Source organism: Didymosphaeria variabile (genome assembly GCF_027946475.1).
Source record: "Didymosphaeria variabile strain IMI 356815 chromosome Unknown scaffold_2, whole genome shotgun sequence".
In the NCBI taxonomy this organism is placed as follows: domain Eukaryota; kingdom Fungi; phylum Ascomycota; class Dothideomycetes; order Pleosporales; family Didymosphaeriaceae; genus Didymosphaeria; species Didymosphaeria variabile.
In genome coordinates, this window is record NW_026611621.1 from 3,512,813 (window position 1) to 3,539,998 (window position 27,186).

Here is a 27,186-nt window from a genome sequence, read left to right on the forward strand (position 1 = left end):
ATTGGCTGCTATGACCACCCTTTCCGGAATAAGCCGATCGCAGTTTCCTCACCTCTCGCCAAGCAGGTACAGCTCCAACGACATCCTCCATCCCATCACAAGCCGCCTCTTCTCCGCCCGCGCGTCCCCGAAACCCGAGCGAGCATACGCAATGGCTTCCCGGCGGCTCGCATTGAACCTGCAGACGGCCCTGCGGTCGAAGGCCGCTATCAACGCCGTCAAGCGCAGCAGACAGTCGCCCTTGACCAGAGGATTGGCAACCCCCGTCTCCCACGGCTCCAAGACCGAGTCTACGACCCTCTCCAATGGCTTCACCGTATGTAGATTTCTTGCACAGCTATCAGGACTGCAATTGACCCCCCCTCGCAGATCGCGACCGAGCACTCGCCGTGGGCCCAGACGTCGACCGTCGGTGTATGGATTGATGCCGGCAGCCGCGCTGAGACGGACAAGACCAACGGAACCGCACACTTCCTTGAGCACCTTGCTTTCAAGGTAAGATGGTGGTATGGAGCAATGAAGGATGGCAGAAGACTGATATCCGGCGACAGGGAACCCAGCAGCGCACACAGCAGCAGCTCGAGCTCGAGATAGAAAACATGGGCGGCCACCTCAACGCCTACACTTCGGTATGACACCTACGCAAGGGGTAGAATCACTTTGGATGGGTTTGCTGACGGGAAGTGACAGCGTGAAAACACCGTCTACTACGCCAAATCCTTCAACAACGACGTACCCGCCGCCGTCGACATCCTGTCCGATATCCTACAAAACTCCAAGCTCGAGCCTCAGGCCATCGAGCGCGAGCGAGACGTCATCCTCCGCGAGCAGGAGGAGGTCGACAAGCAGCTCGAGGAGGTTGTCTTCGATCACCTGCACGCTACCGCATTCCAGGGCCAGCCCCTCGGACGCACTATCCTCGGCCCCAAGGAGAACATTGAGAGCATCCAGAGGTCGGATTTGGAAAACTACATTAAGACCAACTACACCGCCGACCGCATGGTTCTTGTAGGAGCTGGTGGCGTTCCCCACCAGCAGCTCGTTGAGCTCGCTGAGAAGTACTTCTCCAAGCTACCTGCCGAGGCTCCCAACTACTCCGGAAAGATCGTCGCCGAGCAGAAGCAGAAGCCCGAGTTTATCGGCTCTGAGGTTAGGATCCGGGACGACACCATGGGCTCCGCCAACATTGCCATCGCTGTTGAGGGTGTAAGCTGGAACGACGAGGACTACTTCACTGCCCTCGTTACCCAGGCCATCGTTGGCAACTGGGACCGTGCTATGGGCAATTCCAACTACCTTGGCTCCAAGCTCAGCTCTTTCGTCTCCCAGAACAACCTCGCCAACAGCTTCATGAGCTTCTCCACCAGCTACTCAGACACTGGGTAAGTTCCTGTTGGAAAATCATTGGTAAGATACACCATGCTAACAATACCAGTCTTTGGGGTATCTACCTTGTCACCCCCTACGTAGACCGCATCGATGACTTGGTCCACTTCACCCTCCGCGAATGGTCCCGCCTGTCTTCCCACGTCTCCAACGCCGAAGTGGAGCGTGCCAAGGCTCAGCTCAAGGCCTCCCTCCTCCTCTCCCTTGACGGTACCACTGCTGTTGCCGAAGACATTGGTCGCCAGATCATTACCACCGGCCGCAGGTTAGCACCCGAGGAGATCGAGCGCGTTGTTGGTGCCATCTCAGAGAAGGATGTCATGGATTTTGCTAAGAGGAAGCTTTGGGACCGCGATGTTGCTGTCTCAGCTGTTGGCCAGCTCGACGGCCTATTGACCTATGACCGTATAAGGAACGACATGAGCAGGATGCTGTCATAAGCGTGACTATAGACGGGGTTGAGCATGAGAGAGTGTATAGTGGGGCGTAGCGTGGGCTACCTGTATTTTGTGTACACTTAGCTGAATCTGATACAGAAAGATTTCCTATTGCCGTTTGCGGTTGCATAAAATTTGATCTTAATTATGTGATATTCAATAGTCTGGGGAATCCCTCCGCGAACATCACGTCGCCATGCGGAACTACTTTAAAGAACAACACTGTGTTATAGCTGCTCATATAAAACAGCACAAACGATAACGATTGAAGCTATCAAATCACTCAACCAAAAGTGACGGCAGGTGCACCAGGCAGCTCAGTAAGCCATCCCTCCGCATCCTCATGCACGGACTGCGCTTTTGCACACTTTGTGCTCACAGTACTTGTCTGCGTCTTGAGCGTCTTGCACGCGTTGCCACTGCAACGAGCATCGAGCGCTTTCTGAAGCACGCCGTCTTTCCAGCCGAAGACGTCTGTCATTGTCAGTAAGTGTCAAGCTCACGCTAGGGAGGGGCTCTAGAGGTTTCTTACAATCACCATGTTGGCCGTACCCGGTGCCGTCGCCCATGCTGTAGACGAAGGGCTGCGAGCCGTCGGTCGGCCAGAGGGAGTTGTCGTTAAAGACTGTGGTGTCCCACATTACTTCGTACCTGAGAAGGGTTAGTGAGTGTGCTGGTGGACTGGAGGGCGAGTGGGTGCTTACATTAGTTGGGGAAGTTTGACTGGGTGCGTGGACGGACAGGGACCGCCAGATTCGAAAGAGCCCGATGTCGGGTACGCGACGTGCTCTTTGTGGTCTATGGATGTTTAGCATACGAAGATTCTACACGCATTCATACTCACTTGGAGAGTCGAGGTTTTTGCCGTCCCAGCATCTGTTATCTGTCAATTTCCGTGACGTGTGCAGGGGAAGGGATGGCGTACGTAGGGAATGTGATGGTGGTGCGAATACCGCCTCCACACTGCTTCTTCGGCAAATCATACGTATCATCCCCCGTACACGGCGCACCGCCAAACGGATCTTGCTTCTTGTTCGCAAAGCACCTATGACACAGCTGCTTCTGCTGACCTTCTTTTGTCCTTAGTCCCGCGTCGCCGACGAGCATACGGAATCCCTTGGGGAAAGCAGTGACTTTGCTCTTGCCGTCGTAGGGCGGGATGTAGTACACCGTCACGCCCTCGCGGCCTTGCAACCCGAGATTCACCATCTGAGGAACCCGCTTGTATGTTCCGTTCTTGGCGCGGAAGTACAGGTTTGCAGTCCAATAGTTTGACAGGTCTTCAGCATAGTCACAGGTCGTGCATGTTGACTTCTCCGCTGGGTCGTAGGTAACCGATGTCATAGTGGCGTTAAAGGAGTTGCCGCCGACGATCTGTGAGTCTGTGTAAATTAAGGAGCGGGGAAAGGAGGAGAGGAGACTGACTTGGTGCATATGTGTGCTCGGGAGCAGACCGGGCTGTACGAGGGGATCGATGCGGTCGTAGACAAGTTGCGAGCACTGGAAGCGCATCATGGCTGCTTGCGCGAATTGGCGTGCCATGAGGCCATTTGCGGGTCCTGCAGAGGCATCTTGCGCGGTGAGCGCGAGGGTGAGGAGAAGTGACCACTGCATGTTGGCTTGGATTTGCTCAGAAGCAAGACAAAAGCAACTCTGAGAAGTACTGAAAAAGAGTGAGGGCGGTGTAGCGATTGCACTTGGCGCGTATATGAGCTTGGGTCCGCTTTGATTGCCATGCTGCCGTTATATTGGACGTACCACACTGCATCCCCGCATTCCATGTGGAGACAGTGTGGTTGTGAAAATTGTGGGTGGGTCGTCGCCTGTCGGAGTATGCGCGGTGAACTGCCGCAGATTGAGGCTTAATTGCTCATGTACTCGGTCATGTCAACCAATGAGAAGAGGTCCCGCAAGATAAAAGGCCAGACACAGAATGTCGAGTCATTGAACTGGGATGGCCACTCCAAGGACGGAAGGAAGGAAGGAAGGAAGGAGTTAAGGGTGGTGATAGTTGTAGTGGTGATAGGAGGTGGTCGGTGGCGAGCACTGTGGTTGCTCTACATTCGTTATATTATGGAAGATTTTGATAACCAATACAACATATGCTGAAAACTGGTGGCACCCAGATGGTTCCTCAGTAGGAGATCCTTAGTAGGAGATCACTGCTCTTAACTTTGCATGCGATAGTGCGCTAGAGCTCACGTAATGAACACATAGCGTTGCCAAGTAGTCGAGACTTCCTGCGGAGGAGGTGACGGAGAAACACAGCTTCTATGTGTTTCAAATTATCTACGTCATGCGCAGGAACATAACCCTAGCTTGCATTCTACACGCGCTGTGGTTAGGTATCTTTAGTCGATTGTTCCGAATCGGCTGTCATTTGACAATACCCTGGCGTTCCTTGAGTTTTTCATGGTTGGAGGCCTGTCGCTCAACAATGCATCGGTGTAGCCGCGCCTGAGCTGCGCATATATCTAAAGCGACTCAAAGATCCAGTTCCGGAACGGTAAAAGTGACCTACGATCACAGCTGGACGGAAACGTATGAGGTCAGTAGCGCATCTGCCTGCGTTCTGATGAAGGGTGCGTGTTTATCAACGGCCCCGATGTGTGTTTAGCGTACGCAAGGGCGACTCGGTCCATAGAGTGTGCCGGTCTGTTCTCTTTGCCATCAGTAATCCGGGAAATCCCTATCCACATTGTGTCTCCAGGCTCGTAGCCCACCTCGAATATCGCCAATCCATCTCTGACCTCCATTGTCAAGCCCAAGCTCTTTCATCTTCTTGACGGTAATCTGGGAGTCATTGCCCAATCTGCACACAACGAATATCGGCTTATCGGTATGTTGCCTCAACTCTGACACCCAACCTGATTCTAGACCTGTCTCAGTCGCTGTTCCCTTGCAGTCGTCAGCGGGAGTGCTGGAGATGGTTGAGAAGGGTATATTGACGCTCCCTTCAAGACTGCAAATTTCGAACTGGACCTTCTCACGGACGTCGAGCAAGATGTGACTGTCTTTGCTTGGTTCCAGTCCAGTGAATGGATTTACATCCAGTCGGATTTTAGCGTAGTTCTCTGCGGATATGCGCTCATTGGAGCTTAGCACATCTATGGGATTGATTGTGCCACAGAACTGTACATAGTCCAGACTTCCAGAGTTGAGGACTTCGGGTGTTATTGTTGCGTGTGTGGAACAGACAGCACACTTTGGCTTCCGCGTTCGCAAACGGATAGTTCGAAACATTGGGTTGGCGTAAGCAGAGAATATGAGCAAAGACGGAGGGTCCGGTGACGCCAATCCATCTGATAAGGCAGATGGTCCCCTCGTCAAAATTTTGATGGTCTCTAGGGCTTGTAGTACACCCATGGTACCCACAACTGGACCGAGTATACCGCCATCTCCGCAAGAGACGACTGATTCTGGTGGTGGTGGCTTTGGGAAGACGCATCGGTAGCATGGGCCGCCAGCTGTGTCCCCTGGGGGACGAGGTGGGTAATTCAGGACCATCAACTGACCGTCGGTTCGAAGGGCCGAAGCTGAGACTAGGGGTTTTCCAAGCAGGACACATGTGTCAGAGACCAAATAGCGCGAAGCTGGAGTATCAGTGCAGTCTAAAACCAGATCATACGGCTGAAATGTAGAGACGGCTGTCTCGGGTGTAAGTCGACCATGGTGCGGTACCATATCAACGTTGGGGTTGAGTCTGTAGGTTATGTTAGCATACAAGTAATTGACGGCGTTGATCGAAGCAGAAACGTACGAATGCAATGCGATCATGGCGCTTTCCACTTTAGGCATGTTGACTCTTGCGGCGGAATGCAGTATCTGGCGGTGAAGGTTGGATTCCTCGACAGTATCCCCATCAACGAGTCCTACTGTGCCAACGCCTGCGCCGACCAAGTAAGCGGCTGCTGGACAACCCAGCCCGCCGACACCAACGATCAGTACAGAGGCACCTTTCAAACGGAGCTGACCTATTCAAGCTTGTGAGTCCTCATTCTATCACGATGTAGGCGGGCAGCCTACCTTGAAGGCCGATCTCAGGCATGATCAACTGTCTTCCATAACGCTTGTACTCGTTCGGATCTAACGGCCAACGTTTTGGAGAAGGAATTGACTCTTCGGGTTGTGACAGCGCAGCCAGAATCTCGGCTCTAAAATCATCATGAACTCCATGGGAAAAGTCGTAAGCGAGTGGGTATGGTGCGCAGTGTTCGCTTTGCTCTGACTGCAGGTTGGACCGCTGTTGCTGGCTTTGATATTCAGCTTCGGCGAGCTGCCGCTTCAGATCCTGGAGCTGTGATTCACATGACGTAATTTGCTGGCGCAATGAGTTTATCACTGTCTCAGGACCCATGTTCGTTTTTCTGAGATGTGGTGACGTTGAACTCGATGGTCGTCGCGGGGCGGTTCACCAGATCGGCAGTTGCAAGCTAGCCCCTTCTGATTTTAGCAAGAACACGTGAGCTCCATCAGTCCATGGATGGAGCGCTGCAGGTTCGAGCGAGCAACGTGCTAAATGACATTACTGCTGGCTACGTGTATGTGTGCTTCGCCAGCTGAAACCCACCACCTGCAATACGTGCACGATTTACTCGAATCACCGCCTGGGCCGACGTGATTGCGCCAGATACAAGCCACGGGTAGAAATCTCCCGCTGCATGCCCAGCCCAGGCCCGTCACTTGGTTGCTTATTCGTGGGCTGCTCAGGTTGTATCGGCCTGACAGGCCAGCCTTCAATTCGCCCGTGTTGCACAGCCGTTGTTTCAGTACGTCTACACCGATGGAAGGCTTGCGAATGAGCTCCAGACGACACGATGTCTGATGTTTCGACACGGTCAGTGAGCTGACCTCTGAAGCATGGCGAAAACCACCCAGGTAGTACCTAATCGTTTCGTTGTCCGTTGGAATCCCTCCCTTCCCGGCGCATGGCTTGCCCTCGGTGCCCAGTCACGGATTGTCTCTTCAAGATTGGTCAGGAGGCTGCCACCGCCTTTCAAGCCTACCAAAAGTGAGCTTCGGACGTTCTAGTTTACGATACCGAATGACTGGCACATGTGTGTCTAGGCACGAGTCTAGGCGGGAGACGGACGCGGGTCGACGTGCGATGGCGTCCCTGGCGTTGTGCAGATCTTCGATTCGCAGCGCGCACAAGGTTCCACGCTCCCCGAAGACCAGAATCCCCCGCGATGAGCCTACATCTGTTCGCAGCACTGCCAAGCCACGATGCAGACAGACTCGTCCAAAGCTCCGAGATTGGTGGGAGCAGCAGACATGGTTGCCTCTGAATGCGGCAGCTGTCAGTGGCTTGCCGCGCGGGCATATCTCGTAGCACTAGCACGCAGCAAGCGCCCGTTGGACCTGGAGCGCGGCGTCACGGAAGTGCGTTCCCTACCTAATAGGAGATATTCGTTCAAAAGCGTCACGACCCCACGTCACCTGCGCTAGAACTCAGACCTTGCGAATTCGTCGAGCATTATCGGACACGACATTACAGTTCCATCTCCGCATGCGCGACCATGGACTCAGTCTGTACGACCTGCACAGGCTTACACAAGCATCTCAAAGAGCCCCACCAACATCACGAGACAGAGCCACTCGGTTCGGTGCGCTGGGTAGACACCACCTTGCCACATCTGCGAGTCTCTTCCGGAGCTTGCCGTGGGTGCGCACTGCTTCTGCAGGGAATCCTACTACATCATGGACGATTTGCAACCATCAAAGAGGATAAAATCAGAGTAATCGCTGAAACATTCCATTCGGTACGACCGACCCTTTCACAGGATCACTTATCCGTTGAACTGCGATGGAATCACCACGAAGACGAATGTGACGACATGAGTGACCATGAGCACGAAGAGGATTACCCAGACTTGAAACTGGAGCTTTTCACAGATCAAGGTATGTGGCACAAAACCCACGTTTTTGTAATTGAATATCACTAGTACATGTCGGTCTAGCCTATACAGCACCCCCAAAACGACCCGAGAAGATCAGCTGATAGTGCTAGATGGTCAGTCGGCATTCTCCGCTGTTGGCCGCGGGCGCCACATCATCACGAATCCACTCCATGAGTCTGGCATCAAGACGATACAAAGCATGTTACACCGGTGCAAAGCCAATCACTCCTTGTGTGGAGATGGGACACCCGGCTTTCTACCTCACAGAGTACTCGATCTTTCTGCAGGGGATCTCTTCAAGGGTATCCATTTACAGGAGTTCGAGGCCCATGCAATCCCCCAACAGAGTCACTGCGAGTATTTGGCACTCTCGTATCGCTGGGGCATAGGCCGAGGGATGCCACAGACTACCTCGAAAACACTCAGCGCACACAAGAAGAACATCCCATGGGATACATTGCCGAGAGCTTTTCAAGAGGCTGTTGTGCTTACAAAGGCACTCGGCGTACGCTTTCTATGGATTGACTCACTTTGCGTTGTCCAGGACGATCCTGCGGATAAATTGCGCGCATCACTGGGGCTAGACGACATCTTTGGCAATGCATTTCTTACCGTTGCAGCGACATCCGCGGCGGAACCAACAAAGGGACTGCTTGCGCCCAGAATGCAGACATTCAAGGTTCAAGCGACTGACAGTAAGGGTTCAGTTTCGAAAGTTTATGTTCGGGAACAACCGTCACATTATAGCTTCAAAAAGCCATACGACGCAGGCTCATCCATGCATAACTGGGAGCTTCCGTCCAATGCATCGAAAGAGGCCAACGCGCACACGCCGCTGCTGACACGAGCCTGGGCATACGCAGAGAGACTGCTCTCACCACGTATAATCCACTTTACAGACAGTGAAATGATATTGGAGTGTCGCGAAACTTTCCAGTGCGAGTGTGGCAGGATTGATGATGCGAGATACGATCCGAGGAAGACTGATTCGATCAAGAAAGACTTTGCAAATTGTGCGGCTTTGAGCGACGCAAATGGACACCGACGAATGGACAGTGTTGTCTCCCAGCTCGCCAACACAAGTATTACCGACGCAAGCAACGATCCACCTCCAGAACCAGCAGATCCTTTCGAATTGTGGAATTACATAGTGACGGAGTACACTGCTCGAAGTCTCACTTACGATGCAGATCGATTGCTAGCTATCGCAGGTGTTGCTAAGAGCCTTTCACGAGCTATTAATGCAAGCTACATCGCAGGCCACTGGACAAGCAGCACACTCGGTTTACTATGGTATCCAAATGACGGCATTCAATGCCGTCGGCCTAAGCAGGTCGCAGGCCGCAACGTACCAAGCTGGTCTTGGGCATCTGTGGAAGGCTCTCCGATCTTCTTCGACAATTCATCTGCTATGGATCTGGCCTGCTCTGCTTCTTTCCCGGTCGGCCCTCAAAACGTGTTTTCACCTTTCAGCGGTGACACTGTCGAGCTTAGAGCGGCCATGACTACGGAGGTCACTTTCAATGAGGATACACCGAACGAATACTCGCTCTCCAAAAACGGGATTAGCGTAGAATTTCTGCCTGATGTTATACCCCTTCGTGGGGAAGACACGGTGCAGCTTGGCGAGACGCTCGTTTGCGCTTTGCTCAGCATGTCTTTCCGCTCTTCCATCCTCGGCCTTGTTCTCAAGAAGTCCCGGACGAAAGTACCGACTTACAGACGCATTGGTCGCTTCGAATGCTATGAGTGCTTGAAAGACGGTAGCGATGAAGAGCCAGAGGACGCGGAAGCGTTGTTCGAACACTGGTTCCCCGAAGTGGAAGATATGACACAGCTGGATGAGCGCCCTCGGTACATTTTCAAAATCATTTGAATGAATAGCTTGTTTCTCAATCTTTATCGACTTTCTTCGGCTCGGTCGCTTTACTAGGATGGTGTATGATACCAAAGATTATTCGTTTCCCCCGAGTCTTGCTCTATCCTCCGTCTGTCCCAATTTGTGAAGCCCCTGAGCTATTTTTGGCACCATCTACTGCCAGTATACCCACTCTTCTATGGATTCGCTCGACGCTATTGGCCGGGTTTACAGGTCTTTCATACCTATCTAGGTTCGACGTAGCTTTCTGGACGACAAAAGACCCTGGCTTAACGATGTGGCGGTCATCATCTACGGGGATGTGGGGCGATATTAAGAGCACGCAGGCACCGCTGCACTTTAACCGCGGATTGATAGACCAGCACACCAGCTAGGAACATTGCATATCACAATGCGTTCTTGGAATTCTGACATATGAGCGAGGGCAACCATCTCCCGCATTGGCAATTAATCCAATTCAATTTTGCATTGTAGATTCGTACAAAGGCTGATCACCGCTTACATCGGATTTCCGCCTTCACACAATCCAAGATGGTGCGAACCATCGCCATTGCAACGGCTTTCGCCGCAATTACATCAGCGCACTGCACGCGCCCGCTCCTCAAAGAAGCAGTCGATGCTTACCTTGCCGCCCAAACAATCGGCCAAATCGACACCTTCACCACCCACTTCGACAACTCCACCTGGCTTGGTTATCACGAGAACTCTGTCAAAGTAAACATAACCTCCGGAATTCTCACCAAGCCTCTCGCCATCACGCACAATCGCTCTTTCTACGACACATCCTCCTGCGCAACCTTCACGGAGGTCATTGTGAACAACACAACGAATCCTTACATTATTGGTACGCAGCTGCGCTTCACTAACCACAAGATCAACAAGGTGGACTCGGTGGTCACGAGACCTGGAGACTGGCTCTTCAACGTCACGGGATACGTGTACTGGACCGCGTACGAGAACTGGGAAGCCATACCCGAAGAAAAACGCGACACACAACTCACCATCCGCAAAGCCGCAGACGCCTATCTAGATTTGTTCAATAACAAGAACGTCACCGTGCCATGGGGTACACCTTGCGTGCGCCTCGAAGGCGGACTGTATGGCGATCCTGGACCGAATGGGACGTGTGATGTTGGCGTGCCGTCGGGCGTGCCGCTCACGAATAGGCGCTACGTGATTGATGAGACGCTTGGGAGTGTGGATGTACTACTGGACTTTGGGAATAGCAAGTGGCCGGACAGTCATTTATTTCGAGTGGAGAATGGCAAATTGAGATACGTGCATACGATCACTCATTGTGGGATTGCCAATTGCGGGGTTTGAGGCATGTCTGGAGAGGTCGTACTCGGTTTTTTTGAAGAACGTTCGGGTTGCTAGTATAAAGTGGAAACAGAACCTTACCGGCGAGGTGTTCATTATGTAATAAAAACAAATGTGATTATTCAAGACTTCCCTATCCTAAGCCTACCTGGCTACAAATTTGCATCTCAATCATTTGCACAAGTTGATACGAGCGTTGAAGATTTTCCATGGAAGGGCGGGAAGAAGACGGCAAAGGATGTGTTCCCGGATATGCCCGAGGAATTGAGTCAGGAGAAGGGATGCTGAAATCTCGGCTTTTGCGGCCTACACGACATCTTCATTGATTGCACAAACAGCCAGCATTCAAAGCGAAGCTCATTTCATACTTCTTATCTATACAATGCACCTTAGCATGTGTCTCTGGTACTCATAGATATCTACCGCCCTCGACTGAAAATGATCAATGGAAGTTAAACGCAAACACTGAAATTGTACACTGCCAGTCTGGTCTTCAGCCCATACCCACGACACGAACGCCAGCGCAATGCAAAGGGATAACAATTGGAGAGTTTTGGAGTTTAGCGCAGAAGCGCATTAGGCACACAGTCATAGGACGAATGATGAGGTTAGGGAACGTGGAAACCTGCATCAGCAGTGAGGCTGCTTTCGACACGGAATGTACTCAGCTGTGTGATGAGGAGTACTAGTCTCTCACACTGAGACCAGAGCGGTTGGTGAACATGCGGGTGGCGATATTCATAGCCATAAGCTCCTGGAAGAGAAGCTTAGCGGCGTAGGGAATCTGGATCTGGCTGATGCGCGTCTTGTTGTGGCACGGACGGCATTCGTATTGACCCTTCTTGATTTGGCTGTATCATAATTAGTATTTGCACATACGACTTGAGTGGTAGGAATACGTACGCAATCGGGCTCATCAATCCACAAATGTCGCACACATGGACCCTGTACGCATCCGAGACCTCAAAAAGACGCTCTTTGAGGAACGCCGCCGCACCGTGCGCGATCATGCAATCGCGCTCCATCTCTCCGAAACGAAGACCGCCGTCACGCGCACGACCCTCAACAGGCTGTCGAGTCAGGATCTGGAGAGGTCCACGCGCACGAGCGTGGATTTTGTCGTCGACCATATGCCTCAGGCGCTGGTAGTACGTAGGACCCAGGAAAACCTGGGCTCGCATCTTCCGACCTGTGTGGCCGTTATACATGATTTCGAAACCGCGCTTCTGGAAGTCCGCCGCCTGCAAAAGATCGGAGACATGGTCCACAGTGACACCACAGAAAGGAGTTGCGTCACCTTCCTGTGCATTGATTGCGCCGACCTTGGACAGCAAACACTCGACCAAGTGGGCAATAGTCATACGAGATGGAATGGCATGGGGATTGATGACAATATCCGGTGTGAGACCGTCCCGAGTGAAAGGCATGTCTTCATGACGGTACGTGATACCAATGGTACCCTTTTGACCGTGACGTGAGGCGAATTTATCACCGATTTGTGGTACCTTGGTAGTTCGCGTGCGCACTTTGACGAATCGCAGACCTTCTGTGTTCGTAGTGAAGAGGACTTGGTCAACGATCCCGTTCTCCGTGCTTCTCAGCGGAGTGGATACATCGCGCTTCGTGTGGTTGGCCGACTTTTGACCCAACTCCTTAGCATCGTCCATTGGAATAGGTGCCGTCTTTCCAATGATGATATCGTCGCCGGAGACACGAACACCCGGCGCGACAATGCCGTCATCATCGAGTTTGTCGTATGTGCCACCCTTCATCCTCATCGTATCCATGCGCGTCGGTTTCTCAAATTGCTCCAAGACATTGACACCGATGCGCTTCTCTTGCTCTGTATATGCGCGGTAGAACAAACTCCTGAAAAGACCGCGATCAATACTGCTCTGGTTCATGATGACGGAATCTTCTTGGTTGTACCCAGAGTAACACGCAATAGCTACGATGGCGTTCTGTCCAGCGGGCAGCTCACGGAACCTAAGGTATTCCATAGAACGCGTGGTTGCCAAAGGTTTTTGAGGATAGTATAAAACATTCATCATGGTCTCCATGCGCAGTGCGTAGTTCGTTAGCGCGACACCCATAGCTTGTTTACCCATAGCGGATTGGTAAGTGTTACGAGGAGACTGATTGTGGTCAGGGAATGGGATGATACTGGCGCAGATACCAAGGATCATGGCAGGATGGATCTCGCAGTGGGTGTACGCGTTGACAGTGCGGTTAACCGGCGGTTTGAGAGGCGCAAGACGTAGGGACTTGAACTCCTCCTTTGTATAGTCTGGCTTTCCAGCTTCAGGCATACCCTCCTTAGCCACTTCACGCCATTCAGTCAAGTCTTCGGGCGACATGACAATCATGGCACTCTCTTCTTCCTCGGCATCGAGATACTCCACACAACCATCATGGAGGAGGCCTTTCCATCCATACTTGTAGTGGTCTGTATCCTCATCGTTCATGCCAGATGTGTCTATTTCCTTGTCGGCCAAGAGCTTCTCGAGATGACTCCGGTTGAAGATCAAGTGATCCTTGTTCGGCTTCTTGGTGTCGTTTTCAACAGTAAAAAGCGGCCTCATAACGCGACCAGCATCCGTGAAGATCTTGAACTCACGATCTCGGATATCTCGAATCAAACTCATTTCGTACGATAGCGTTCCGTTCCGGCGAAGTTCTTGTACGTTCGTGACTAGCTGTTGCGGATTATTGTGTGTTCCCACCCACACACCATTGACGAAGACTTTAGTAGCACTTGGGTTCATTATAGGGTCGTACTCCTCGAGAAGCTCCATGTTACGACCCGTCATGTAGTCGATGATGGGCGCGCTTTCACTGCCAACACTGACGTAGCACATGAGTGACAGATTCTTGACAAGTCCACAAGCTTGTCCTTCGGGTGTCTCAGCAGGACAAACAAGACCCCAGTGACTGTTGTGAAGCTGGCGAGGTTTGGCTAGCTTGCCGTCTCGACCGACCGGTGTATTCGTTCGCCGCAGATGGGACAAGGTGGATGCATAGGTATACCGATTCAACACTTGTGATACACCGGCCTTGGCTGAGGCAGCCTTCTTCTGGTCTCCCCAGTTACCAGTGGCGAGTGAGTACTTCAGTCCGTTAGTAAGGATGCTAGCCTTAATAGCCATCTGAACGTTGAAATCTTGATTATTCTCCACGCATCGCTGAAGATATTTGTAGACGTCCTTCGTAAGTTTGAGGAACAAAATGCGGAACAAGTTCGCGATCAAAGGACCGGCAAGATCCAGACGCTTCTTGCCAAAGTGGTCACGATCGTCCTCTTCTCGTCGACCCAATACACACTGGAGTAATCGGTGAAGCATGTAGCCGAAGAAGAACGCCTTTCGCGTGTCCTGGCCTTCCCGTTGTGAAATATGCGGCAGGAATTCTCTTTGCATGATATCTCGCGCAAACTTGAGACGCTTGTCTCTCGGACCCTGCTGGTTGCCCTGTGCTCGACTACCAAGCCAGTTCAAAGCGCTGTCCCTGTCCTGCACCACGGAGGCTTCTTCAATGCTAGGTTTCAAGAGTTCCATCATAGCTGTATCGTTCCGATCATAGCAGATGTGGTTCAGAATGTCCTCATCCGATACTACGCCGAGCGCACGGAAAACGATGCCCATTGGCACATCGGATTTGACGTATGGGAGCAAGCCGTACGCGAAGGGACCCGGTGTTCGCGGCTGGAGGAGCGAATTCTCTGCCCATTTGATGTTGAAAGATGAAATGAGACGTGTACCCTTCTCTACGGCGCTGCGTATTTCAGCTGTCCATGGCACCGGCCCTTGCTTCTTGCGGAAAACTTGAACGATGTTCGCGGCGCTGCGCTCCTGGGCGATCAACACTTTCTCACTGCCGTTTATGACGAAGTAGCCACCCTGATCGTACGGGCACTCGTTGAGCCCGAAAAGCGCCTCGTCGTTCTGACTTCGCAGGTGGCACAGCTCCGAGCGAAGCATGACCGGCAGCTTCCCGAGGAACACCCTGTTTTCCGCGCTGTCACTCGATGGAAGATCTTCCCGCTCCCACTTGATCTGCGAACCCCCGAATTGCTCCACGTCATCGTCCTCTTCATCCATGCCTTTGACCTCGCGCGCCACCATGATCTTGTTGTCGATGTTCGCCATCATGGCCGAAGAATACGTGAGGTTGCGCAATCGCGCCTCGTGCGGGTATAGCTGGATGGTCGTGCCATCGCCTTCGGTGTGCGAAGGGCGCGCCAGAAAGACACGGCCAAAGGAGATTTGGTAGCGGCGCTTGATGATGGGATTATGGTCGTCGTCGTAGGAGTTTGTGTTCTGGTCGAGGATGACGTTACCGTTCTCTGACACGATGTCCTGAATGGTATTGCGCGTGAACTCATCGTAAGAATCGAGCTGCTGCGAGACCAGGCCCTTTGTGTCGAAGAAGGAGGTGATGACGGCCCAGCAGTCCGAGGAGGCGATGCCGTCGTCGTCCTCGTACAGCTCCTCGTCCTCCACATCGTATTCGTATGCATCGGCCATGGCTGCGCGCGAACAGGGTGACCGAGATGCAGGTGGGTGGGTTGAGCGCGGGGTGAGTCGCTGGGGCGCTCTTTCTTCGAGCGCGATGGCGGCCGCCTCATGAAAGAACGGCGCGGAGGTTACCTAAGCAGCCTGGGCACTTTGCGCTAGCCCCTTTAGCCTTAGGGCAACGTCTTATTGAGCTTCACCACAGAAGTGTTCTTTGTTCAAGCCGGGATTGAGCTTCCATGATCTATTACTTCTGCGTGTTTGCCCGGCTCTCAGTAAATAAACAACAGGCGTCCTCACCTATGCAGGGAACATCTATAGCGCTGAAGACTTCTCTTACCAACGGTTGCAGCACAACTTCTGCTGCCAGATCTTCCATTTACTAACGATTTTCAAAGATAATGCGATGTATATCCAAGACATCGTTTTAGAATAGTAATGAACTCAATTCGAAAATGCTAAATGACCAAGGTATCTTTCACCGACCCAAAAGAATGTTTCATTCAACTCCAAAGCTCTATACAAATGAGCGTCCAAGATGTCCCCCAATGCCATGCTTCGTAAAGAAAGAATGAATATCCGCACTTTAAGCCAAAACGCCCTTTTGATGCGGATAAAAAGTATACACAGTGTCTTAAAAACTCCTCGAAATATTTACACATTAAAATGGTCGCCGTCGCCGCCGCCGCCGGGTATTTACAAGTCGTCCGTTTTTCTTTTTTGATTCTTCTTTCTAATGAGAGGGATGGTCAAGGTGCCTAGACCTTGATAGTAGGAGCATTGTTAATGCCCGTGAAGCGCTTGTCCTATTGTACAAATCTTAGTGAGATACAGGACGAGGAGCTAGAGGAGAACGTACGACCCAGAGGTCAGCGATATCGAGGGGAGCGCGTGTGGTGCGTGTGTGCATTCGCGGGGATGAGGATGGGAATGGGGCGGGCGGCGGCAAAACCAGTGGCCATGGCGGCCACGGTGATGAAGATGGTGGAGAACTGCATTTTGAGAAAAGGTTGTGGTGGTGATTGGTTGTAAAAATTGAAGTTGTGGAATTCGAAAGAGTGTGTCAGATATTGTAAGCTGGAAGCTGAAAGGACTGATGTAGTCTGGCAGTGTGTTGTATTGAGCTGATGAGCTGTGTGATACTCTTCTATGCTACTAACTCCCTCTCCATATATACTTTCCAACTTTGCCATGTCGAAGCCACAATGACGGACTCCGCAGTCAACTTGTCTCTACGATGTCACTGTCTCGGGTACCAGCTCACATGTTCGGGCACAATGGTACCTCTTACACATGCTCGGCAGCACTCCAGATTCTTCCTAGAATTCGAGGCGCTTGGTTCGGTGGTCTGCTTTTGGCGCTGTGAGGCTACACACAACGGTTCGGGTAATCCACTCGGCGATCCTGATTCGGCACACGCTACAAACTCGACCTATAAGAGCTTACCCGAGCGGACTTTGACTGGGGTGAGCAGAGGACTAGGCGCGGATGGTTGCGCAGTGCATGCAGATAGTCTATGCTGAGGGTTGGTGAGAGGATATTGGTGAGGGCCGGTGGTCGTGGAAGGGGGGCTTGTGGCGTGTTTCAAGACTTTAAATAACGTGCAGAATCGCAATCTGCACCCGGGGTCCAACGTCAGGCAGGAAGATGCGATCGCAAGCTAGCTTGTACGAAGCTGTCAATATGGTTCAATGTTGTGATTCGTATTGCGACATGATCGACTGACGCGTACCGATTCTCGACGTACGGCTCAGACTGATGGACGAAAGTTCTTGAATGGGACGTGATATCATGGAACTCATTCCAAAACTGACGGTGCTACCTGCACCTTTTGATACATCAGATATACACAATAACAGTGACTCCAGCCTCGCTTGATCGACCGACCTTTCAATCTCGCCGCCGCCGATCATCCCTCCTATGTCCGTCGCGACTTCTGTCTCGCCGGCTGTCTCGATAGCGATCTCTGCTGCGATCTCGCCGGCGTTCTTCGTGCCGTGTGCTCTCATATCGACCATCCCCATCTCTATCACGACGATCGCGTCTTGGGCTCCGGCTACGATTCCGCTCCCATCTATCATCGTGATATGACTGTTCTAGACGCTCTCTTCTGCGACCATCGTCTCTACGTAAGTCACGTTTATCGCGACTCCCATTCTGTTTTGAGTGCGATCCTCGTGAACTGTCTTTGGCACCATTCGAAGGCGCATCACGATCGATGATCAGATTGCTGACGACCGAGTCGCTAATGATTTCGCGGCCATGATCACCACGGTATTGCTTCTTCCTCTGCAGATTGTCGATACCACCAAAGCCGCCGCCTGCTGCACGTCGTCGCTTCATGTTGGCGTTATCTCGCCAATCGTCCGCGATCTTGGAAACGCTCTGTGAGAAATCGACGTGAATGCGGTGATCGTCAATAAGCACGCCATCCATCTTGAAATATGCCTGTTCGCACTCTTTCTGGTCAGAGTATTCAATGAAAGCATACTGGAGACTATCGCCGGAATTCTTGTCGCGTATGATTTCGCAGCTCAGGATTTTGCCGAACCGCGAGAAAATGAGCTCCAGATCCTCGTCCTGAGTTACAGGATTCAGTTTGCAGACAAACAGTACGTTCTCGGGTGGTGCGACTTCGGCGAACGGTAAATCGCCCACCATTTCTAGTGTGAGTGCCTGTGCGCGCGCCTCTCGTTCGCGACGAACCTTTTCCAAAGCTTCTGGGTCAGTCTCTTGCTCCAAAGTTTCATCGTGCCCCACGCGCACCGTAGCGAGCTGGGCAGCAGAAGGTATGGGGCTCTCTGGCGGTTCGACGAGGTCTTTTGGATCGTCGTATGGATCATCCAAGACGACAGTATGCAGTATGCGAATGTCCTTCAGCGGTCGACCCTTGTCGTCAATGAATGCGGCGTTGATCTTCTCCAAGACATCAAAGCCCTCCACAACCTGCCCAAATATCGCAGCTTTCTTGTCCAAGAAATCTATATTGGTTCCCAGCGTCACGATGAACTGGCTGCCCGCGTAGCGCTCGTCTGGATCGTCTGGCGCGGGTGCGGTCGCCATGCTAACTGTACCCATCTCCGTGTGCTTCAGCTTGGGCTGAAACTCGGGATTGAAGGTTTTCTTTGCTGGGTCGGTAGGGTCAAGCAGACCCCATATTGAGCGGCCGCCATCACTGTCATTAGAGCCAGGCCCGATAGGATCACCAGTTTGGAAGGAGAAGTTCGGTTGGACACTATGAACGGGCGAGAAGTTGTAGTACTTGACTTTGCAGAGCTTGAGAAAACTAGAAGTTGCGACGCGTTAGTATCTGCTTTGTACTCAGCTTGCTTCTATGCGCGACGGATGGAAGGCGATGCGACTGCTGTCGCATGGTGAAGTACCGAAGTCTGACTTACTTTTCGCAGCATTTGGGCGCATCGTCGACCAAAAGATCGATAGTAATATCGCCGAGCGACGTTTCTAGTAGCACCGACATGATCGCAGCGACCGCACGAGGTGGAGTGCTTGTCGCGTACTTCGTAAGTTATGCGGAGAGCACTGGAAGCTGCATGTGAGAGCTCGGGCCACCAACCGGCAAATCTCTCTCCGACGTCACACAAAGGCCTCGAAGAAGGCGGTAAGCAGCAACAGAAGGAACGACTTTGTGTTGATGTGCGTCTTTCCGTGAGGTTCGGCTATTCATAAGGTATTGGTGTAACACGACCTGTTGAACAATGGGTATTAAGCCAACAAAATCGATCCCTATCTGGACACAATGTAACGTCACCTTCCTCACATCTACGCTGCCTGCGTTCTAGGTCCTTGAAATGACTTGGCACATATTATAAGAGCTATCTCATTACCGAACACTGGAGTCTGCAGGTGTGGACAGAATGGCCAGTAGGGCTCTCTGTTTTTATATGTCGCGGATGCTGGAGCTACTCGAACTCGATCAGAAACTCTATCTTGTTCAGACCATCCGCTGTTGTATAATTGAGCCAAGGTAACTTGACTCCCGATACAGTAGCTATTATAGGAAGGAATCTTGGAGCCCTGCGATGCATCCTGGGTGTGTTATATGAGGGTGTGTCTCGACTATGCAGCCGTGTCCAGGCGGCCCCACTCAAGGCTAAGGCACGACGTTGCCAGGGAACGTTCAAAACTCCAAGATCTTCAAGCGAACCTTTGATTTAGGATAATTTGACTCTCCTTCTTTCGTAGAAACGCAGAGCAGGAAAATACATATGAGGTATGACATGCGGAATCTGTGTCTCGTATTTGCTCTCAGCAACGAATGGTATGGCAAGCGGATGCTTATTCCGCCAAGCGAAAGAGATACTATTTTCATCTACCTACTACATAAGAAAAGAATCTGTCATTTGCTTTGCTGAGGCACGAGGTAACGTACTATCCCACTTCTATGAGACATATACTGACTTTGTACCTTCGGGTTCGGCATGGCATGTATGCACGGCAAAGATCCTCACTGTGAGACGTTCCAAAATCATCTTACAGCAGTCACTAATGCTACAGTACACAGGGCATTTAGGTATTCATTATTGTACAAGTCTTCTCCGAGTCCACTAAACCAAAGTTCATTTTGCGGAGACTTGCCCCACGAGATGGCCATCTTGAAGTCAGCAGCACCTTCAATAACTTATTCATACACTCCCATCCCAACTCCCCTAGCCCAATTCCCCTATTCCAACTAACACCCTACACACCATTTGCTCCTTCCCACTCCGCTCCACAACGCACACATTCGCATTGATGTTAGAGATTCATGACTAAGCGCTCTCCATCCTCGGCTTCCTCGGTCATGCTATCGTTCTCATACTCCTCTTCATATCCCCCTGACATTCCTCTAACCTCTGAAGTAATAGCAGGAGAAACACTCGCCAAAGAACAAGAGGCAGTGGGTGGTGCTAGGGCAGTGAAAGAACGCGAAGTACGTACCTCAAAGAGAGTTAGATCGCTTACGCTCTCGAAAACCTTTATCTTTCATGGCTGGAAATGCCTGGTTTTCGTAAGAGCGGAGAGGCAGAGGTCGATGGAAGCCATTCATAGCAGCACGGCTGGCCTCTTCGGCCTCCTTACGCGATTGTCGGGAAGCAGCGCCCTTTTCTTCCGGCACCTCGCAAATTGGAATCGTGGACACCATGGAACGGTTGATCTTCGTCGTGAGCTTAGGTAGACTGTCGCGTCGAGGCGGATGGGGTGATCGCGGCGAACCTGCCTGGACGCGAATGCTGGAGATTGAGTCGGTAAGGCATGCTGCGCCGTCCTATTCGAGAGTCAGCAAAGCGATGACTACCCCTAAAGTTTCTTGGCCTACGTCTTCCTTTTGCAGATCCGAGTCCTGAATCAGGAAGCCATCTGAATCGTAGTAGCTGTGGTGGCGACTCCTAACCTCGAGTTCAGATTCGGATTCTTGCACCGTCTCCCAGTCTACCTCGTTATCGGCAGTATTCGAGGTGCATAGTGATGCATACGCATGTTCTTCTTTCTTGACGATCGTATCGTGACAAGACTCAGCAATGCTGTTAACGATGGCGCTATACCGTTTTGGTTCATGGGTGTCCGAGTACACCGAGCTAGACTCTGAGTTGGGGAGCTGAACATGCTTGAGAGCGGCCTGAAGATACTCAAACAAATCCTCTAAATCAGCGGTGGCGCCATCCGTGATCTTGCTCGTGGTAGTGCTGATGGTTCCACAGCGTGTTGCATTGCCATCAACTTTGGAAACGAACGGGTCATCGTACACGGACGACCTCGGCTGTCGAGTATACTGCGAAGGGGAAACAGAATTCTTAGGCGACAGCATATGACGGGAAGACGAGGAATCGGACAGTGGTTGAGAACGTGCAGGGCGAGGCCTGATTCTCAAGGGTGCCGGGCGATCAGGCGTATCAGGCGGGTACTCTTGGGCTCGTGAATGACCGCCAGGGGTAGCAGGAGTAGCCTTCTTCTTCGGAGGAACTGGGTCCAGACTTTGAACTGCTTCGCGAGGTATAAGTGTCGAAGCAATGGGTGAGGTGACATGGTCCTCAAATACAAGCGGTTCGACTCTGGATGGCTTCGGGGAAGACTCTGATTTGAAGCCCGCAGAACGTATACGAAGAAATCCAAAGGTCTTCTTGAGAGACGCGAACAACGCCGGCGCATGAAGTGATACGCGCGAACTCGGAACCGAACGAAGCTGTTTACTCGGCTCGATGGCGCTCTCTTGTAGAAACTCGAGCAGGCTCACCGTTCCCTCTCGCTCTTTGAGCCCCGGAGGCTCGTACTTTGGGCGAAGTTCATAGATGTCCTCGACAAGTTTGCGCACCTTTTCATTCGAGATACGGGACGTGTCCTGCATCACATATTAGCAAGGCGTGATAAATCACCGACCACTCCAGCGGCTTGCCTGATCGCAGTCGAGCTCTCGAATAGAGCGTCTCGCTGTATCGTAGTTCTTGGGGTCATCGTGGATCCACTCGGTAAAGAGGGACAAGAGATCATCATGGACTGTACCGTCAATGGTCTTCCGCACAAGGAGCTCGATATCTTCTTTGCTGTAGTTATTCCGGGAGTTGCATGCTTGCGAACGTTTTGAGGCGCGCTTCTCTGTGTCCACCTCCCTGTGTGCAGTGGAAGGTTCGTTGCCGCGCATTGTCGACGAGGAACCCAGTGCAGTTGCGTTGAGAATCGCTGGCGTGAACGACGACATGTACCAAGAAATCAAATCGTCTACAAGAAGAAGAAGAAGAAGCTTTTGAGTTGGTGGGAGAAGAGAACAAACTCGACGCAGGCGCGCCTTGAAATCCATGGTGGGCGCGCTTTTATCGTGGTGAAGGTGACTGTGAGAGGATAAGTGAAGCTGAAAGGAAACAAGTCGCTCTTCTGGTCAGCGCGGGAACCTCGCAAGAAGCGTTTGCGAGCGCAAGGCGGTGACTGCCGGAGCCTGCCCACAGCAGACGCTCTCGTGCATATGCCGAAGTGGCACGTTTACATTTTACTCGTAACATCAACCGCTGTATAACGAGTAGTCTGGATAACGGCTTAGAGTATACAACGACGCACCACGAACCTATCAAACTCAATTTTTGCAAGTCCAAGATCACCGCGAACACACAACACTTCCATAGCGGCTTCGCCCTAATGTACTCAGCCTGATAGAACAACACTGCCCAGATTCCATTTGACGCGCGTCCTCGAGTAATCTATGATGGGTTGAAATCGTCGAATTAAAGACTGAGTTCAGGGAGAATCTAGAAACAACGGCCGCTGGCAGGCCCAACCCGCAAATACCCGCACACGTGGTCACAAGCCACACCGGTTAACCGCGAGTAGACTTTAGGGTGTCGAAAGCAATAGATACTGTGTACGTAAGAAACCATCAGATATTCAATTTTCAAATTAAGATACAAGAGGTGTAGACGTAGGAAAGGTCGGGATCTTGGGGTTCAGGTTGATTACGAGTAGTAAAAACAACAATATCAATGTTTCCATGCAGGCCTCCTTACATGCCGCTGAGCTCTATCGCTTAAAAGGATTGTCCTGTTGTCCACTGTCTCCTTCACCATTCATCAGAGGTGTCGTAGCTATCATCCTTTTGCTTGTAACCATCATCTTTGGGGTCATCCTTCTCCCAAGTATCATAGCCCGGGTCTTTGGTCTCATAGCCGTCGTCGGTCTCGTAGCCCGGGTCCTTGGTCTTGTAGCCCGGATCCTTGGTCTCGTAGCTGTCATCTTTGTTCTTGTAACCGTCTTTGGAATCCTTGCCCCAGCTGTCATCATCATCACTCCAGGAGTCGTCGCTGTCGTCACTCCAGGAGTCGCCGCTGTCATCGCCCCAGGTGGGGTAGCTGTCATCGTCTGAGGTAGGATAATCGTCGCGTGCCTTCAGACGCCACTGTTCCTTCTTCCACGGATTCGCGTTCAATGCCGCGAGCGCATAGTACTTGCAGCGCCTCTTCTCCACACCCTGCTGGTCAAAATTCCAGTTGTTGACGAAGACCTGGTATTGGCCGGTGCTGCCAAGTGGGCAAATGGCGAAGTTCCCACCCTTGGTGATACCGTACGTCGAAGGCCAGGTGAGGTATGACGGGCTCGGGTCGACGAGCTGGATGGGGTTGTTTCCAGTATGATAGAAACCAGTGGAGATGGCGCTCGGTGGGAGCCATCCGACCTTAGTGTACTTCACAGCACCGGTGACTGAGTCAACGTATAGTTGAAGGGGATCCTTGCTGACCTGTTCCAGAGATGAGTGAACCGTGGTCTCAGAAAGTGATAAGACAGTGTATGACTTACGGTGTACAGCTGGGTATCATCGTCCACGAAGAAGGTCGGTAGCTTGGGATCATACCATTTGTTGTAGGGTGTTGCAACAAGGATTCCCTTTTCTAGCCTAATCGCATAGGAATCAAATGGGCACTGCGACTTCAGGGTCTCCGGTTGCGGCCTGTGGAATGGGTCGCATCGGTCGTTGACTCTCAAGTTGAAGAAGTGTGGCTCCTTAGTATGAGGGTGCCAATCCTTGCCATTATCATGGTCGCCAGCGGTTGCCGCTACAGCGGCTTCAGCAGGGGCGCGAACTTCGATGGCGTGTGAGGCCGCCAAGGCAAACAAGGCTAGAGATGAGAGGCCTTCAAACCTCATCCTGAATAGAAATATAAGGAGTGTGGCAAAAGGAGTGTGAGCAGAGAGGTAGCTACAGGTGTGAGACTGTTTCGGCCCAGGGTAGTGAATTTATCTGGAATCGAGAGGCGCGTGATCTTGTTGTGATGCAGACGATTTGGCCTGGTCCTGGAATGAAGGATAGCACATGATGTCCTGATCTGGAGGTTACGCCAGGGAAATTGTCCTACGGATTCCAATACAGTAAGTGAGGAATGAAACGGTGGGCACAACAATAGCTATTGACTAGTAAATCGCATGTTGACAAAGGGCTGTCAGCGAGTGCAGCGAGTGACGCTACCAGGACGCTGTAGAGTAAAGGGAAGGACTGTCAGCATTACACCCGTACGCCTCCAGATCTGTGCCACAGGTTGCCGAAGTGTTTTGACGACCTCCTCGGCACATTCCATCTGGCTTGAGCTGCGTCACGGAATGATCTGGCGCAAATGAGCCAGCGCCCCTACCGAGCGATAAGGTAACATCAACGACTAGAGAAAGGACAGTGCTTGGTCGAAGAGAACGTCCACGGGTCATTGCCTAGGCCATGGCAAAGCGTCGGCCGTGCCCTCCGGTAAGCCCCCGGTGCGCGCATGAATATAGGGTGGCTGAGTCACGATTGTAGAGAGGCGTTGAAGCATTTTGGCCGGTGGAGTGTAAGTCCAGGGTTCACCGAGCCTGTTCATTGTGGTATAGACGATCCGTCTATTGGACAGCATGTGTTTGGCGTTGGAGGAACATTGACGATAGCCTCTTCACACGGGAGCGTTGAGGTTTCGAGTCGCGCTTGCTTGATCCGATCTAGACGAGATGGCGCTTCACAGTTCCCTGCACGCGCGTCAACGTTTTCAGAGGCCCCCATGGGCACGACCAAGCACAACCCGAGCCGATATCACGGAGCATACGGTAACAGACTGTGCCTCTCTGGTGCCTCTCACCGAGTCCGGCCAATTCATCCGCCGCTCGGCCCACTGGCCCACCGGCCCACTGTGACCACATCATCATGCTGATGATAACGAGCAGTCTGCCTTGGGCTCCTTCTCAATCTGTTGTTGAATCTGCTGCTCTGAATGCACCCTTGACGGCGGCCTTGGACCATGTGTACTCGCTTGATGCCCCGGTCATAGCTGGCGCTTAACTGCGTTACACTGCAGGACGGAGGCCGCCGCCATGTAGGCTTTCATGTCTCCACCGTCTACATGCAAAGGCCACGGGAGCTTCCTTTTGGGCGGCGGGAGTGGCACATGCTGTTGATCGTGCGGGAGGCACGGCCAAACTCGACGCGAAAGGCACCGGTGAATGTGGCCAGTCAGACGACGGGCAGGTCGTGAACGGCTGAACCCAGCTTCACGGTCAACCCCGGTCTCGTCTGGCGGCGTAGAGACAGAGAGTGCTTTTGCGGCACAGCTGCTCTTCACGTTCCTCATTGGTACCGTTCCCCTCCTTTGAAATAACAAAAAAGCGGGCTCTCTGACTATCGGCCACGGGTCGCCTCCAGGCTCCGTTTGCCACGAGCTGAGGGGAACTATGGAGGAACTATGGTGTTCCAACGCCCTCAAGATCCCTTTGCGCATCTTCATTCGTTAGACGCCGGCGATGGGTGGAACCAATCAGCGTCGGCGCCTTTCGTACCATCTCGCTCCCCGGGGCCAGTGGAATTCTGCGGATCCAGGTGTATGAACTGTCTTTAGAAACAGCCGCGTTCCGCCCCTCCAGCCGCCCTCCCCCCGACGAACCACAACCGTGAGCAGTGGGGCTGTTCTTGACACGCACCAATGGCGACGCGCATCCTAAGCGCCAGGGCTTTGCAGAGTCTAGCGCGCAGATACAACGCTCTGTCAACGGTCGCGGGTGACAAAAGCATCAATTCTACCCGCAATCATGCCACGGCGCATGAGACACTAAGGCCAGGCTGATCTTGCGTGTTTAGGTCGACTACGCCGCAAAACACATCAGGCTCTGCTAGAGGATGCCGTTTCCACCGAGCCGGCGCACCACCTTGTCGGCATGTTATAATGACAGTTGCCTGCAAGCCTCGCAGGTGACACAACCTCTGCCTGGCTTACTTCCAAGCAATCTGCGTGGGCCGAGTGCTTAAACTCAGCTGTTCTTCTTGGTTTTCGTCAGCCCTTTTCGTTCGGCGCTTGCCAACCCTCCACTTCCGCTGCCACTGTTAGGCGCTGGCCACGGTCGCGTGTGGACTCCCTTGTATCTCGTGTCTCATTCGCCTACCGTTTCATTGACCAACCGAGACTTGTACAACCCATGCCCATGGATCCAAGCCGGTCGCCCGCGTTGTCGGCGCGGTCACTGTCCATATCATCTACAACTGGGCCCCCAGCAAGCAACCACAGACGCTCCGGCTCTCGCACCGAATACTCAGCCTTGTCGAGCCACGGCATGCCAAAGGAGCCATCACTACTCTCGCCGAACAGTCTCGTCACACAACCACACCGTTTCTCTGGCCTCCCGCCGTCACCGCGACCGAGTACGAGCGAGCCCAGGTCGCCCTTTCCTCCAATATCACCCATGCCAGCTTTGTCTCCTACCACGCCGGGGCCCATGTCTCCACCAATGTCGGCCAGGTCTTTCGGTACACTGATCGACTCGGAGCCTTCCACACCAGCATACTCACCACGCCAGGGCTCAAACTGGGACGACTCCACCTTGGTGCTGTTGCCGCATGTCAAGTCGGGCGAGGCAACTCCCCGTGAGCCTACATGGGACATGCTCGTGCCCCTGCAGAAGCCACCAAAGAAGCGGTTCTCGAGGCACAAGTCGAAAACATTGATCAGTAAAGACATGCCTGCGCACGCATCATTGTCATCGCACCCAGTGGTGTCGATACAAGAAGAACAACCGCAGAAGGAGAACCACCCACCGGCCGAAGAAGAGCGAGAAAAGAAGGACGAGGAAGAACAGCCTGCGCAGAGCGATCCCCTGGGGAAGTTAACCTCGCGTATGAAGTCTCTACTGAAGCGGAAGAACCCTGGCGAGAAGAAGGAGAAGAGAAAGAGGAACTACTATGAGCTGGATCGAGTCGAGACTGTCCACTGGACAGAGTTATGAGAAGGTGGATCTGAATGACATGACTACGCTTACGCATGCTTTCC

The 27,186-nt window shown here is 52.5% G+C and overlaps 10 protein-coding genes across 10 annotated transcripts; 4 read left to right on the top strand and 6 right to left on the bottom strand.

The window, feature by feature from the left end:
* Window positions 1–151: 151 nt before the first annotated feature.
* On the top strand, window positions 152–1,826 carry MAS1 (Mitochondrial-processing peptidase subunit beta; the record flags this gene model as incomplete). The annotated part of the gene is made up of 5 exons (XM_056211664.1): window positions 152–316; window positions 370–495; window positions 552–629; window positions 691–1,382; window positions 1,436–1,826. 5 exons carry the CDS (start codon window positions 152–154, stop codon window positions 1,824–1,826), a joined length of 1,452 nt encoding a protein of 483 aa, XP_056075137.1.
* Window positions 1,827–2,106: 280 nt separating this feature from the next.
* N0V89_002859 (uncharacterized protein) lies at window positions 2,107–3,437 on the bottom strand (the record flags this gene model as incomplete). The annotated part of the gene is made up of 6 exons (XM_056211665.1): window positions 2,107–2,297; window positions 2,356–2,474; window positions 2,528–2,621; window positions 2,668–2,699; window positions 2,749–3,197; window positions 3,249–3,437. 6 exons carry the CDS (start codon window positions 3,435–3,437, stop codon window positions 2,107–2,109), a joined length of 1,074 nt encoding a protein of 357 aa, XP_056075138.1.
* A 1,056-nt stretch (window positions 3,438–4,493) lies between these two features.
* On the bottom strand, window positions 4,494–6,180 carry N0V89_002860 (uncharacterized protein; the record flags this gene model as incomplete). The annotated part of the gene is made up of 3 exons (XM_056211666.1): window positions 4,494–5,526; window positions 5,584–5,797; window positions 5,850–6,180. The coding sequence occupies 3 exons, from the start codon at window positions 6,178–6,180 to the stop codon at window positions 4,494–4,496; spliced, it is 1,578 nt and encodes a 525-aa protein (XP_056075139.1).
* Window positions 6,181–7,893: 1,713 nt separating this feature from the next.
* N0V89_002861 (uncharacterized protein) lies at window positions 7,894–9,599 on the top strand (the record flags this gene model as incomplete). The annotated part of the gene is made up of 2 exons (XM_056211667.1): window positions 7,894–7,897; window positions 8,011–9,599. 2 exons carry the CDS (start codon window positions 7,894–7,896, stop codon window positions 9,597–9,599), a joined length of 1,593 nt encoding a protein of 530 aa, XP_056075140.1.
* A 534-nt stretch (window positions 9,600–10,133) lies between these two features.
* On the top strand, window positions 10,134–10,925 carry N0V89_002862 (uncharacterized protein; the record flags this gene model as incomplete). Its single annotated transcript, XM_056211668.1, has 1 exon — window positions 10,134–10,925. One exon carries the CDS (start codon window positions 10,134–10,136, stop codon window positions 10,923–10,925), a length of 792 nt encoding a protein of 263 aa, XP_056075141.1.
* Window positions 10,926–11,607: 682 nt separating this feature from the next.
* RPB2 (DNA-dependent RNA polymerase II) lies at window positions 11,608–15,445 on the bottom strand (the record flags this gene model as incomplete). The annotated part of the gene is made up of 2 exons (XM_056211669.1): window positions 11,608–11,773; window positions 11,826–15,445. 2 exons carry the CDS (start codon window positions 15,443–15,445, stop codon window positions 11,608–11,610), a joined length of 3,786 nt encoding a protein of 1,261 aa, XP_056075142.1.
* Window positions 15,446–17,323: 1,878 nt separating this feature from the next.
* On the bottom strand, window positions 17,324–18,911 carry cyp6 (Peptidyl-prolyl cis-trans isomerase-like 4; the record flags this gene model as incomplete). The annotated part of the gene is made up of 2 exons (XM_056211670.1): window positions 17,324–18,719; window positions 18,832–18,911. The coding sequence occupies 2 exons, from the start codon at window positions 18,909–18,911 to the stop codon at window positions 17,324–17,326; spliced, it is 1,476 nt and encodes a 491-aa protein (XP_056075143.1).
* A 1,788-nt stretch (window positions 18,912–20,699) lies between these two features.
* On the bottom strand, window positions 20,700–22,070 carry N0V89_002865 (uncharacterized protein; the record flags this gene model as incomplete). The annotated part of the gene is made up of 2 exons (XM_056211671.1): window positions 20,700–21,770; window positions 21,927–22,070. The coding sequence occupies 2 exons, from the start codon at window positions 22,068–22,070 to the stop codon at window positions 20,700–20,702; spliced, it is 1,215 nt and encodes a 404-aa protein (XP_056075144.1).
* A 906-nt stretch (window positions 22,071–22,976) lies between these two features.
* On the bottom strand, window positions 22,977–24,058 carry N0V89_002866 (uncharacterized protein; the record flags this gene model as incomplete). The annotated part of the gene is made up of 2 exons (XM_056211672.1): window positions 22,977–23,651; window positions 23,711–24,058. The coding sequence occupies 2 exons, from the start codon at window positions 24,056–24,058 to the stop codon at window positions 22,977–22,979; spliced, it is 1,023 nt and encodes a 340-aa protein (XP_056075145.1).
* Window positions 24,059–26,647: 2,589 nt separating this feature from the next.
* N0V89_002867 (uncharacterized protein) lies at window positions 26,648–27,142 on the top strand (the record flags this gene model as incomplete). Its single annotated transcript, XM_056211673.1, has 1 exon — window positions 26,648–27,142. The coding sequence occupies one exon, from the start codon at window positions 26,648–26,650 to the stop codon at window positions 27,140–27,142; it is 495 nt and encodes a 164-aa protein (XP_056075146.1).
* Between the last annotated feature and the right edge of the window lie 44 nt (window positions 27,143–27,186).